This window comes from Phascolarctos cinereus, unplaced genomic scaffold, assembly GCF_003287225.1.
Source record: "Phascolarctos cinereus isolate Bilbo 61053 unplaced genomic scaffold, phaCin_HiC Scaffold_3;HRSCAF=262, whole genome shotgun sequence".
Taxonomy (NCBI): Eukaryota; Metazoa; Chordata; class Mammalia; order Diprotodontia; family Phascolarctidae; genus Phascolarctos; species Phascolarctos cinereus.
The window spans coordinates 76,438,365-76,452,424 of record NW_027555736.1 but is presented as its reverse complement, the minus strand read 5'-3'; the positions used below and the strand labels follow the sequence as shown (position 1 = coordinate 76,452,424).

Below are 14,060 nucleotides of genomic sequence, written 5' to 3'. Positions count from 1 at the left end.
CTTATGATTTACTGTTTCTTATCTCCTCCAAGAGACTGTAAACAACTTAAGACAATTCTTATTTATCTTTTTCTCTCCTTATCACCTAGCAAAGAGATGCTATGTCAGGGATGGGGAACCTAAAGTCTTGAGACCACATGTGGTCTTTGGGGATTTGTTCTGCAACGTTTGGATTCAGTCAAAGGGCTGCATTTGAAGACTTAGAGGGCCACATGTGGCCTCAAGGCCGCAGGCTCCCCACCCTTGTTGCTGTACACAGAAGGTGTTTAACAAATGTTTGCTAAATAAAGAAACTCAAAAGATAAAAGGATTCTAGATGTATTCTATGTTTATGGTTGGGTCATTATAGTTTATAAACAAGAAGACATGGAAATAATCATTATGGACCATTTTGTGATTGGCCATGAAACCATACTGAAGGTCTTCTTAATTATCCTTCCTGTCACACATACCACATACATATAGGCAGATAGATAAATGTAAAATATACATGGGTGTGTGTGTGTGTGTGTGTGTGTGTGTGAGTATGTGTGTAAAACTGGTGACATACATATTGTACTGTTTGTTTTAAGACTTGGCTTAATAATGGGTCTCAGAGAGGTGCTCATACCCTTAGTGGAATGCCCACTTCATCCATGGAACCATCACTTAGGCACTGAGGGCTCTTAACTAGTCTTCTACTTTCATCCTTTACTGTTTTATCTGGTCGTGTGCTAGGCAGAACAACTTTCTCCCACGTTGGCGCTGAGTCTACCTTCTCTTCATTCCTTCTCTCTGGTGTGGGATCTGGAATTGAAGGGGAATTGTATTATTACTCTCTTTATCATAAATGCTTCCTAATACCTGGCCTCAGTGATAAGTGAGGTCTATGGAGGCTGAACAACTTATTCTAGAACTTTTGAAATGAGATAGGATATGGTGCAACATTGATGCCTAAATATTTATATTCTTGTAGTTCTTAGTTTAACTTATTTTATCTAGAGGTTGAAGAACTAGATACTCATAGAAGCTGGACATACAACCATTTCTACTGATTACACAGTCATAATTAATTTCCTTATGACCTTCAATAAGCTTGACTGTTTGGTTCTCAAACACACTCTTAATCACTGACATTTTAACTTGTAAAGGGATTTCCTTAAGCATATTGCAAGGATGTCAGCTAAAATTTGGGACAAATATTTAACCTCACTCATGTCAACCAAGAGAGGTGTTTCTGGTCCATGGATTATGGTGTATGTGAAAACAGCCTGCAAACTAGAGTGTTATGCAAATGTGAAGATTTAAAATAAGTAGTGGAAGGAACACTGGATTTGGAATCAGAGGGCCTGGGTTTGAATCGTGGCTTCAGAGCACTTATATGATCTTTAACCAAGTTGCTTAACCTCCCTACACCTCACTTGTAACTGAGGGCAGAAACAGAAACAACAGGAGTGGAAGCTACAAGGGGGCAGATTTTGGCTTGATGTAAGAAACATCTTGCTAACAGGCTGAGATGTCTGACGTGCAATCAGTTACCTGCAGAGAGAGTAGGTTTCCCCTGCACTAGAGTACCATGCTGCCAAGCCTGAAGGACCACTTCTCAGTGAAACTGTAGAGATTTCTATTCAGGTATAGATTGGACTATAAATCTTCTGATGTTCTGTCCAACACTGTGATTCTATGGGGAATGTGAAGAGCTAGTGAAAGCTCTACCTCTGACCTTCACGCTGCAATAACGAGCATTCTCTTCTCCCAGGGTAGGGTGTCTAAAAGTTCACACCTGGAAACATGTGGCTTCTTGTGAAATTTAAAATTTTTAAAATTGGGGCAGCTAGGTGGTACAGTGGATAAAGCACCAGCCCTGGAGTCAGGAGAACCTGAGTTCAAATCTGGCCTCAGACACATAACACTCACTAGCTGTGTGACTCTGGACAAGTCACTTAGTCCCAATTGCCTCACTCACTCAATAAACAGATAAATAAAATTTCTAAAATTTGAAATGTAAAATTCTCATCACATAACCTGCTTGTAAAAGTCTTACTTTGACAGCAAAACATTTTGGGAAATGAATAAAAAAAATAGTCACATATGGACAGAGCTATAGCCAGTAATTCTAGCACACAAGACAAGCTTCACAAAACATGGCAGTGGCAAGCAGCAAGCAGCACTTTTTAGGAAGCATCGTGAACCATGCTCAAATCAGTTTTTTAAGACAGACTCAGTCTGACGTCTTGAGGCCACTAAGGGTGAGGCTGACATCTGAGAGAGTATGACCAGGGAAAGGAATCATTTGGGAGAAAGCTAGTTTCTTATCTTATTTCCTATCTTAATTATTCTTGCTAAAGGTAGTGAGGTCAGTCATTTCTACCACAAAAGGAATGTTGTCAGTGCCCTCTACATTTTTGTACCCTGGGACAAAGCGTTAGTTGCTCCATCCTAGTTATGGCCATGCATATATGTAGCTCAGTAATCACCCATAAACATTAGGCTAAAGAAATTCAAAACCCCTAAAAATGAACAGAAAGTGAGTGGAAGGGCAGCCCTGGTCTGAAAGCACTGAAGACAAATTTATAATTATGCTTCAAAGGGTCTTCTATCCCTTAAAAAACAGCCTAGAGTAATTTATAGTAGATGTCCAGTTATAATTTGAAATGTTTTTAAATGGAGTAAGGTACACTGAAGGTCTGATTGTACTCCCCAACAACACACAATAAAAATCCAACATAACACCCTTCGTTTGCAGTTCAGGTGTTTGTTCTGTACCCTGAAACCATTATAATGAGTATTTTCTGTATTTATGATAGAAATCCTTTAAAGTGTCCAAAATATTTATCCCTGGTTTTATCAAGCATTCTTTCTTCATCTTCACTGGGGGAAAAATCAGTTTTACAGTTCATATTTTTTTTTAAAGTGGGTTTGTTTCTCTGTTTACTTTCTGGATCCTGGGAAAGGACTCCAAATGTAAATGCCATAGGGCAAAGGTTGGCAATGTTTTATTCCAGGAGGGCCTACTGTAACCATTTTCAGCTTGATCTTTCCCCTTGGAGACGGCCTTCTAAGGCAGCATAATTCATTCTCTTGGCCTATGCAGACAGGAGGAGCTTCCTTTTCCCTTGATACCAGATTCTCTTGCTATCTGGGCAGACAGATGCCCTAGAGAGCCGGAGAGTTGTCCCCTAAAACTATATGTTCCCTGTATGTTTTCTGGCAAATGGTTGACAAATAAGCCTCCAATTCTTTTCCTACACAAAAAAACACAGGGACGCAAAGCAAGTATACCCTAGGGAAGTATAAATATACTTTTCAGCCTTCCCCTGACATGTTTTTCTACCATATCCACTCTCAGAATGCAGGGGTACCAACCACGTTTTTGTTTAGAAACTCTGCCACTGCACATAGGCCCAATGGCTGAGCTTGGTGGGAAGGCATTCTTCCTTGAAACTCATAGACAAAACATCTTCTCACAGCTCTCTGGCCCCTCTGAACGGTACCCTAGCCTTTATTTCCTAGTTTGGGGGCCAGGAAATGGGTTAGGCAATAGACAAAAATATGAAGATGGGCAAGGCCAAAATCAAATCAAGCATGATTACAGCTCAGCGTGGTCCTGATTGTCAGTTACTAAAACTAGGGAACAAATGTGGGGCAAGGCCTATATATAATATTAAGAGAACTGTTGTTTCTTTGTTTAACATGTCAGCTTATTAGTGAGACGGCAATAAGATGTAGTGAGATGTAACCCCAGCAGAGTGGGGTTAAAAGTGAGTATAGACAACCACTGGCTCTTATGGAATCAGGATAAAAAATTCAGAGCTGGAAGCTTTCAGGACTCTCTAGTCCAACTCCTTAAATTGACAGCATGATTTAAAAGGTAATTCCTCCAAATGCAACAAGCCTAGAAGTATCATGATCTGGTCCTACATTTCATTGGTCCCTCCATGACCTCACTGATTTTTCTTACTTTGACCTTGATTCTCTGTGATAGGGTTTCATTGCCAAGAGTCAAAGGCCAACTGAACATTTTTGATATTTGTAGAAGTCATATGCTCAGGTTTTAAACCAAAGGCCAGGAAGTATCCTTTGCCATGATGGTTTACTCTAATCATCATATTTGCTGGCAGCTAGGAATTGGGTGATGGGACCCTATCAAAGACATGACTATATTAGAATCTGCGGAATTATTTTAAAAGCAGGTAGCTAGACATAAAAAGTGAAGAGAGTTCACAGCTGCCCATAAGAATAACCAATTACCATGCTATAAGAGAGCATCAAGATGTTTACCTGATGCCAACAATTGGTAAATAGTTATGGTTGGTAGTCGATGTTAGTTGCAGGTGATTTTTGTGAGGATGGAGTTGAGTATGGGGAAGAGAGTAAGTTTGCAAAAGTGCACAGCATGATTGGTTAATTAAGTAAAGCAAATCCAGACAGCAGAGTTATGAGGCAGCATGTGAACAGAGGCGTGCTTTGGTTATGAATCTCTAGATCATTTAAGGTGAATTTTGGGTCTTTGGGTACAGTAACCTAGACGTTTCAGGCTGAGAGATGTATACAAGGGTACCAGCAGACCCAGAGTGTGTAAAGTATTTAAATTTGAGAGGAGGAAGTAGGACTGCTATAAAAATCTCACTAGTCAGGAATAAGATGATCTTCGAGGAAAAAATAACTCATTTGTACATAATAACACAATTCTAATTTCTTACAGATAAGTGAAAAGATGCTGAGAAATATCTTAAGAATAGTTCAGTATAGTCTGGGCAATGTACTGGGTTGCCAAGGGCACTGTTTGACAGTTGAAAGAGAATGGGATACTTTGTCCTGGCAGAAGGAGCATTTGAAAGAAAGAAAGGGGGGAAAGGGGATTACCACTTACCTGTTAGACTATTAAGCCGTTTTTGTTGCTCTGTAATAAAGGAAGAAAAAGCAAAAAGTGAGTGAAACACATGGTACATGAAAGGCAAAGAAGATCTGGTGACAAGTTATTTTGTTCTAAAACTCACCAGACTTTACTATCCTTTATTTTCAGATGCCAAAATGAAAAACAACCAAAAATGCCAAAGAAGGTTTTACAGGGGATAATAGTGAGGCTCAAGCTCTGACACCTATCTCCAATGTGTATTTATTAAGAACCTGCTATGTGCCAGGCACTATGCTAGTTGTTGGAAGCACAAAGATAAAATGAAAAACAACCCCTGCTCTCAAGAAGGCTCCATTTTATTAGCTAGATACTACTACAAAGGGGATTGATCAGGGGATTCACTGATCAATTTGCTGAGTCTCCCCTTAAATGGATGTGATAAGATTGTAGAGTATGGACCTTGCCGCAGTCACTTGAAGGGGATCTACCATGGAGGTGGATATTGGACATTGATGCCTTACAAATTGGGTTTCAGAGACAGAGGCTGCCTCCTGACGACCAGATGACTGAGGCTCAGGAGCATGGACTGCTACTGAAGGATAGTGCCTGGCATATAGTAGGTGCTTGATAAATGCTTCCTGACATGACTTCATGGAGGAGCTGCCCCCTTCACAGTCTATATGAGGGAGTTGGGATTACTATTTTCTTGTACTTTTTCCTTTGGATGTCCTTCCTGTAAGCAGAAAAGGATGACTTTCAGGAGAAGCACATAGTGACAGTCATGCGCTTGCCCAGGGAAGCCTGAGAGGGGAGTTTCTGGACATAGGCTTCCAGACTAGCTTCTTTTATCTTTCTGTTTCCTTTTATGAGGTCAGAGATAAATAATTCCAAGAACGGATATCTCCAGCCTTGGAGGTTACTTTGTAGGTAATCCCCAAGTTCATAAATTCCTGAGTTAGAGAACTTGGCCTCTCAGAAGGAAAAGTCTTCTTTAATAGCATATTTCTCAGAAAAAGGAGGCCCACTGACAGGCTGCTCCTGAAGCTGATATGCCATGAAGGGCCTGGAGATATGCACCATGCCAACCCTGAATAGGATTGCTGTAAATGCTTAGATGTTGCAAGTCAGAGGTGAATGGGAAATAGTTGTTCACCACTCCCACAAAGTATTTTCCTTCACCTTCCAGAAGTGTTTGAGCATTCTATATTTCTATGTGTATTCATGGGCTTCTATGAGTTCTTGGAGTCTTACACCGTTTCTTTAGTGTGGGAAGTAAAAAGCTGGCCCCTTACTTAATAGCTGAATTATAAAGTGAGTACCCTGACACCTACATTTGGGAAATCAAGATATGAATCATATCTAAGATGTATTTTAGAGATTTTACTGGAGAAATCCAGGTAGGGACATAAGAAACCAAGGAGTCAAACCGACCCCTCTTGGACCAGGTCCCCAGGAATAAAAGTCATCCACATGAACCCAGAGTCCTTTGGAGGGCCCTAGACCACTCTTTGAAGTATTCTAGGTACACATACAAGTAAGTATGCACATACAAGTGCTAAATTTTACCCCTTTACTAAAAAAATGCTAAATGCAAAAATTTGCCCCTTTGCTAAAAGATATCCCTTTGGAGTATTCTAGGTACAAGTAAGTGAACACAGAAATGCCAAACATCAGCTAAATTAGCTAAAAATGTTAAAGATTGCTAAAGTTGGAGCAACCATAAAAATAAATATAAAGCACATGCTAGATTGTAAACACTTTATCAACATTAAAAAAGCTTCCCACTTGCCTCTGCTCTCACGCCCATCATCAGCTGACCTGAAGTAAATAGTAATAATTTTAGGAAGCATCTATCTTGACGAGATTACCACTTGACAGTTATATTCTATTCAACCAACACTATGTTCCAGAGAGTCAACATCTTATAGTCGAAAAGGTACTAGATTTAGATTTTTAAAAAAATCAAATCTGAGTGTGAGTGCTAACTGCCACTAAACTGTGTGACCATGGAGCCAATCCCTTGACCTCTCTGAGCCTTGGTTTCACAAATTTTTAAAATGTGGAAAATTGTCTCTTCCCTACTCAGTGTCTTCCCACATTAGGGACTGTGGGAAGAACCAATGGGAAAGTGTTGATAACATGCTTTGGGGATAAAAATGTTGTTATTGTTGAGATAGAGATAGATAGGAGGCCGGCCAGGCAGGCAGGCAGATATCATTCTGCTTTGTGTGAAATGCCTTCAAAGAAGAAAATTTGGATGGTGTACAGTGTTTAAGACTGGAATTCAGAAACCCAGGATTCTAATCCAAGCTCTGGCATTGTTGTATGAACTTGGACAAGCCCTCTCCTGTCTCTGAGCCTCAGTGTCTCCCTCAGCAGAATAAAGGTGGAACCAGATGGTCTCAAAGGTCCAGTCCAGACGTAATGTTCTATAATTCTGTGATTATGAGAGCAAGCATTCCACGTGGCTATTTCTGTTCACTGGAAGCTTAGAACTGCTTTGTGAAATTCAGAGCAGAGGGGAGGCTCCGCTAGCACAGACAAAATGTTCATCCATTATGTACCAGCTGAGCTGAGTTACAAGGAACTCTTTCTATATGAGAGTTGAAAGAAGAGAAATCTCGCTTAGAAGGATTAAACTAGGTTTTGGAAAGTGGGGTAAAGATATTGCTTCAAGGGACACTTAAGAAATTGTGTCTATGAGTAGGGTGTGTGTGGCTGAGTAGCACTGCCAAGCTGGGCAGATTCCAAAGCAAAGCTAAGGACAGTCTACTGACTTAATCTCCATTTATGGTTTGTTTTTTAAAAGGCCTGAGGGTAGTGGTTCTCAAAATGGTTAATAACATAAAGTTGGGCCCCCAAATATTCTATATTCGATTAGACTGTGAGCTCCTTGAGGATAAGGGCTGTCTTTTGCCTTTTTTGTAGCACTAATGCTAAGCATAATGCCTGCCTAAGAGCAGGCACTTAAAAAATATTGATTGATTGGCTAATGTCCTCCTCAATTCTTCCTGCTCAATGAGTGTGTGACCTGAAGCAGCTAGGTGGCCATGTGGATAGAGTTCTGGACTCTGAGAATGGAAGATGTGAATTAAAATCCTCCCTCAGCTACTAGCTGTGTGACCCTGGGCCAGTCACTTAATCTCTGCCTGCCTCAGTTTCCTTCCCTGTAAAAATGGAGATAATAATAAGCTCCTACATCACAGAGTTGTGAGGATCACATGAGATAACAAATATAAAGTGTCTTTGCAAGACTTAAAGGCACTATATAAATGCTAGCTATTATTTTAGCACAGTGACTGGCACATGATGTTGTTGCTAGGTGGCACAGTGGATAGAATGCCAGGTCTGGAGTCTGGAAGACTCATCTTCCTGAGTTCAAATCGGGCCTCAGACACTTACTAGCCATGTGACCCTGGGCAAGTCACCTAACCCTGTTTGCCTCAGTTTCCTCATCTGTAAAATGAGTTGGTGAAGGAAATGGCAAACCACTCCAGTATCTTTGCCAAGAAAACCCCAAATGGGGTCACAAAGAGTCTGACATGACTGAAACAACAGAACAACAACAACAATGAACCACTAATAGATTCTGAAGAAACAGACTGGGATGTTTCTGCTTTTTTCTTGAGTTTTACATCTAGGCTCCAGGAGCAGGTCTCAGGCTATATCAAAATTCTGTTTTCACAGGTCATAGTCTCTTCTAGAATCTTGGCTTTGAGATGGAGACAGGAACCAAAGGGTGCCCGGGTGTGAAGACTGGAGGGTTTTACATATTTAAGGCAGAGCCAACAAATGACACAAGCAATATCGCTGTGACGGAATGGCTTCCTAATGTAAGTGAGGATGAGAACATTGGTGTGTCTGACTCACGACTCAATCGGCTACTTAAAAACATTCCTGAAGAAACTGCTTTCCCCTTTGGGTACTAACTTACTTCTCCTATCTGAGTTAGTTTAAATAAAGGAGAAAAGATAATTCAGAAAAATTCACAGGAAATTGCATGTTTCCTTTTCTTCAATAGCAACATTTCCAGCATGGAAGAAGGTGCTACTAGTAAGTATCAGGGGAACCTCTGGGAAAAGACTGGTTTATTGGACACTTTAGCATGGGGGTAAGGATCCTTTTTTTTCCCCTTGACCGTAACTGATAAACAAGAGGTGGGAAAAATCAACTAAGGGCCACCCTTAAGTAAAAAGCCATCTAATTTAAGGCTTTGTTGTTTCCACTTAAAAAAGAGAGAGACAAATATAAAATATTTGACCCAAGTTATTTTTAAATGGGGAACACAAAACACTAGTCAGTAAGTATAAGCAATAAAATAGATTTCTGCTTCACCTGTTAATATCACCTGTTAATAGATTCAGAGCTAGAAGCATCTTAGAGGCTATTGACTATGGCTCAGTGGATAGAGAATTGGGCCTGGAGTCAGGAAGATCTGAGTTCAAATCCAGCCTCAGATACTTACTAGCTGTATGATCCTGGGCAAGTCACTTAACCCTGTTTGCCTCAGTTTCCTCATCTGTAAAATGAGCTGGAGAAGGAAATGGCAAATCATTCCAGTATCTTTGACCCCTAAAGGGGTCATGAAGAGTCATACACAACTGAACAATAATAATAACAACTCTTAATTTCAAAGATGAGACACTGAGAGATTTCATGACTTGCTCAGAGTCACATAGCTGCACAGCTAATAAGTGGCTGAGGGAGACAATGGAGGGGGAAAGCAAGACCAACCTCAGACATGAATGTCCTGAATATTTGACACCAGAGGAAAGGATCACTGTCATTGAAATTCTGGTGAAATACACTTTCTGCACTGGCAAATAGCTAGTCTACCTGTCTTTTCAAATTCCAAGGTGTAGTTTGGAAAGAATTGTTTATTTTCCAAGGGAATTCTAAAGGGATGGCTTAGAAATATGCTTTGGAACCTTGGGGTTTGTTGGCTCTAATTATTGCTTCAGAGTTCCTTGGACATGCAAGAGTTGTCAAGGGCGTGGAAGGCTCTAGTTTAAGTAAAAATCTTATAAACTGCACCATTAAATATTTCCCAAAGGATTGCATCACGTTGTCTAGATGCCAATCAAATAGAAGAAGGGGCACTGAGAGCAAGCTTCTGACCTCTCCACAAACATCTAAGCTTTAAGGGAGGTTTTTTCCTATGAACAAGTTGTCAGTGTCTCGGGAGGGCTGGGAGGGCAGTAGTGGGAGGAAATAAGCATTTACGAAGTACCTGTTATGTGCCAGATGCTATGATAAGCCAATATTATTTGATCCTCACAACAACCCTAGGAGGTGAGTGCTATTATTATCCCCATTTTACAGTTGAGGGAAACTGATGCAGACAGTAAGTGACTTGCCCAGGGTCACACAGCTAGTATCTGAGGTAGGATTTGAACTCAGGTCTTCCTAACTCCAGGTAAGCACTCTATCTACCATGCCACTGAGCCACCTAGAAACAAATATTTTAATACTTTTTTTTTCCTAAATAAAGATAGTAAGGGCTGTCAGTGCCTCTCCTCAGATATGTCACTTAAAATTGCATCTGAAGCTTTGTGAGGTTTTGCAGGCCCTTGCTTAGAATCTTTTTACTTTTAGAAATAATTTGATCAAACTTAGTGATCTGGTTTCTCTGCCCACAGTAGATTAGAAGAAACATATTTTACAAGAGGGCTGGGGAGGCAGAAATACATGTATCAACACTAACAATAAGTGATAGCTATCAGCATGACCCGGAGAGAGGAGAAAAGAAAAACTACAGACACAATAATTCAGAAAGCACATTAAGCTATGGCCCTATAGTAGAAACAAAACCTCCTCTACACACAAGTACACGTCAGGCATCTCTGGGCACTCCGATAAAGCACAGCAAACAGCTATTCATACCGACAACTTCAAGTATCAAAAAAAGGTACATTTTTCCCATATGCTGCTTTCATATTGTGTTTTAAAAGCCTTGAAATGAAAATTATAGAAAGATTTTTACCCCAAATGGTTAAAGTGAAAACAAATTTCAAACTTAAAAACGGAACGTTTCAGTAACTTGCCAAATTCATTCAGGTGGAACATTTTATTCCCCAATAATACTACCCAAATGAGGCATTAGTCTTCTTAAATAGTCAAAGTATAGCTTGACATTAAGCTTGTTTAAGGATTAAAAGGTGGGGGGGCAGCTAGGTGGTGCAGTGGACAGAGCACCAGCCCTGGATTCAGGAGGACCTGAGTTCAAATCCGGCCTCAGACACACAACACTTACTAGCTGTGTGACCCTGGGCAAGTCACTTAACCCCATTGCCTAGCAAAAATAAAAAACAAAATAAAATTTAAAAAATACAATAAAATTAGCTGGAGAAACAGCAAAACTAAAAAAAAAAAAAAGGATTAAAAGCTGGGAAGTGGACACATTCAGACAGTTAAGGATCCCAGGAAGTGCTCTATCCACTGTCCCACCTATCTGCCCTACTTCTACTCCTTCTATCACTACTATTACAACTATTACTCCTACAACTACCACTGCTACTACTACTACCACTACTATTACTACAACTACCACTGCTACTATTACTACTACAACTACTACTACTATTTCTACAACTGTTACAACTATTACTACTACAACTACCACTGCTACTACTATTGTCACCACTACTATTACTACGACAACTACCACTGCCACTACTACTCCTATTATTACTACTACTCCTACAACAATTACTAGTATAACTATTTTAATACTACTACTAGTAATAATAATAATAGCTAGCATGTACATAGGGCTTTAAGGTTTGCAAAGCAAACAAATACTATCTCATTTTACCCTCACAACTACTTTAAGAGATAGGTACTACTATTATGCCCATTTTACAAATTTACAGATGAGGAAACTGAGGCAAAGACTTTTCACCATATTTGTTGCATTCTTCTATTTTATCTCCTGCTTATTAACATCCCTTTTAAGATGTGGTGACCGCAACTGAACACCACATATGTGGTCCAACCAGGGCACAGGATAGTGGGATTGTCACTTCCCTAGCCCTGGAAGCTAAGTCTCTCTTAACATAGCTTAAGGCTGTATTACTTTTTTTTTTGGCTGTCACATCACAACTTTGACTCTTCAGTCAATTGAAGCTTCAGGCCACTAAAACCTCCAGATGTTCACATGAACTGCTGTCCACCATGCCTTTCCTTGTTGAGTATTTGCGAAATTGATTTTTTTAAGCAAAGTGAAAGACTTTACATTTCTTCCTATCAAGTTTCATTTTGCTGGAATCAGCCTTGTGTTCTAATCTCTCAAGATCTCTTTGAATCCTGACTCTGACATCTCAATGGTCATCCTGACCATGCCATGTTAGATTCCATTCTTCCACTTGGAAGCATTCTTGAGTCTTGGAAACCAGTTAAAGAAAACCTCCTGAATTCTTCTGCATGTCTTTCAAAGGATAAAAAAGGTGGTTGGGCAGATTAGAAACAAGCATATAAACAATAACCACAGTAATAAATGACAGCTGACAGCATGGCCTCAAGAGAGGAGGAAGGAGAAACTACAGACACAATAATGCAAAAGCAAAGCTGACAACGGCCTGTTGAGATATAATCTAAAACAAACAGACCAATACGCACCAGGATGAGACCTTCCAATCAATTCCCAGCCCAGAGAACTTCATCTGATAATGTTTTCATTTACTACCCTTCTCCACCAGTCTCTTCTTCTGCTCATTCCTCTCCCGATTGCGTGTCCAATCAGAACCTTTCCCCGCCTGCCCCTATTTATCTGTGGATTCTGACCTAACACAGCAGAAAAAAGAGCAGTGGGCTGATAGCTGGCAGACCTGGGTTCATATCCCAGCTTTGCCCCCCTTCTACCTTGGCAGCCTTGCCAGGGACTTCTCCTTTGAACTTCAGTTTCCTCATCTGTAAAAGATGGAGACTGGACTGGATGTCCTCTTGGGGCTTCTTTCAGCTCTAAATCTACGATTAGACAGATACTTTTTCAATACTGATCCACTACCCTGTTTTATATGGGGAATAAGGAAAGCGAATAAGCATTTATAGAGCACCTACTATGTGCCAGGTACTGTGCAATTATCTCATTTGATTATTATCTCATAGAATAATTATCTTAATTGTTATCTCAAATTACTACCACCTAGGAGGCAGGTGCTGCTATTATCCCCATTTTATGGTTGAAGAAGCTGAGGCAGAGATTAAGTAGCTTATTCACAGTGTCTGAGGCCCTATTTGAAGTGAGGTCTTCCTGACTCCAGACCCAGTGCTCTATCCACTGTGCCATGTAGCTACGTCAGAGGTATACTCAGGGGTGTGCTGATAAATATTTAACAACCAGCTCTTGGGGGGGGAGTTTGGCCATAACAGAAGTTTTATCTGCATCATCAACATTTTCTCCATTACCTTGTTAAGACTATACAATCAACAAACAATAAATCAAGCCCTGATTTGCAGTATTTGGCAATTTCCAATACACAAATGCCCGAGATGAAAATTTAACAACTGGCTGTCACAAGCTAGGCTCCAGCTGGCTTCAGCACATTTCTGGGTATAATTATCTTCCATATCTTTTTTTCAGCTGATGACTCAGTGGCTCAGGATGACCTTTACTCAATCCCATTTTTTCTATCTATAAGCTATAGAGATAGGTATAATAATTGCTGGCATTTATACAGTGTCTTAAGGTTTGAAATGAGCCTTACAAATACATATTAACCTAGGGTGGTCAGGGTGCTTATTATTTCCCATTTGACAGATGAGAAAATTAAGGCAGACAGAGGTTAAGTGACTTGCCTAAGGTCATACAGCCAAAGTGTCCCAGGGTAAAATCTGAACTCAGGACTTCTTGACTCCAGCTCTACCATCACGCCACCTAGCTGCCTATTATTATCCTTGCATGTGGATGATTCCTTATTAAGTCTATTCCTTCTTCAGATGGACTGGGCCAGGGAGCCCAGAAATTCCCCCAACAAAAGTCGTGAAATGAATGGCCATCCTGCATCTCAGCCAAGATGAATGACATCTGACCAACCCCAGTGGTATTCATTAGTGAACATGGAATCATGAAACCTCAATGCCCTAAAGATGAAGAGCCACATTTTGCTCTGACCTTGAGGATATTTCTGGTTGGGTACCTATTATAAGATTGGGTACCTATAATAAGAACCCATTCTTCTCAATTCAATCTTAGCTCCCTGATGAGGATGATGGCTGTGCCTTA

At 40.3% G+C, this 14,060-nt stretch overlaps 1 protein-coding gene across 50 annotated transcripts in view; it reads right to left on the bottom strand.

Moving 5' to 3' along the window:
- Positions 1–14,060, bottom strand: part of SORBS1 (sorbin and SH3 domain containing 1) — a 306,881-nt gene that overhangs the window by 90,617 nt on the left and 202,204 nt on the right. For 30 of the 50 annotated variants that reach the window (XM_078150965.1, XM_020996940.2, XM_020996923.2 and 27 more), the window contains 3 exons: positions 12,698–12,802; positions 4,853–4,882; positions 611–786 (listed from right to left, as the gene is read on the bottom strand). In XM_078150965.1, the coding sequence (XP_078007091.1) occupies positions 611–786; positions 4,853–4,882; positions 12,698–12,802 (311 nt within the window). The remainder of the gene's footprint in view (positions 1–610; positions 787–4,852; positions 4,883–12,697; positions 12,803–14,060) is intronic. The other 20 variants (XM_078150955.1, XM_078150964.1, XM_020996961.2 and 17 more) reach the window with 1 other exon arrangement.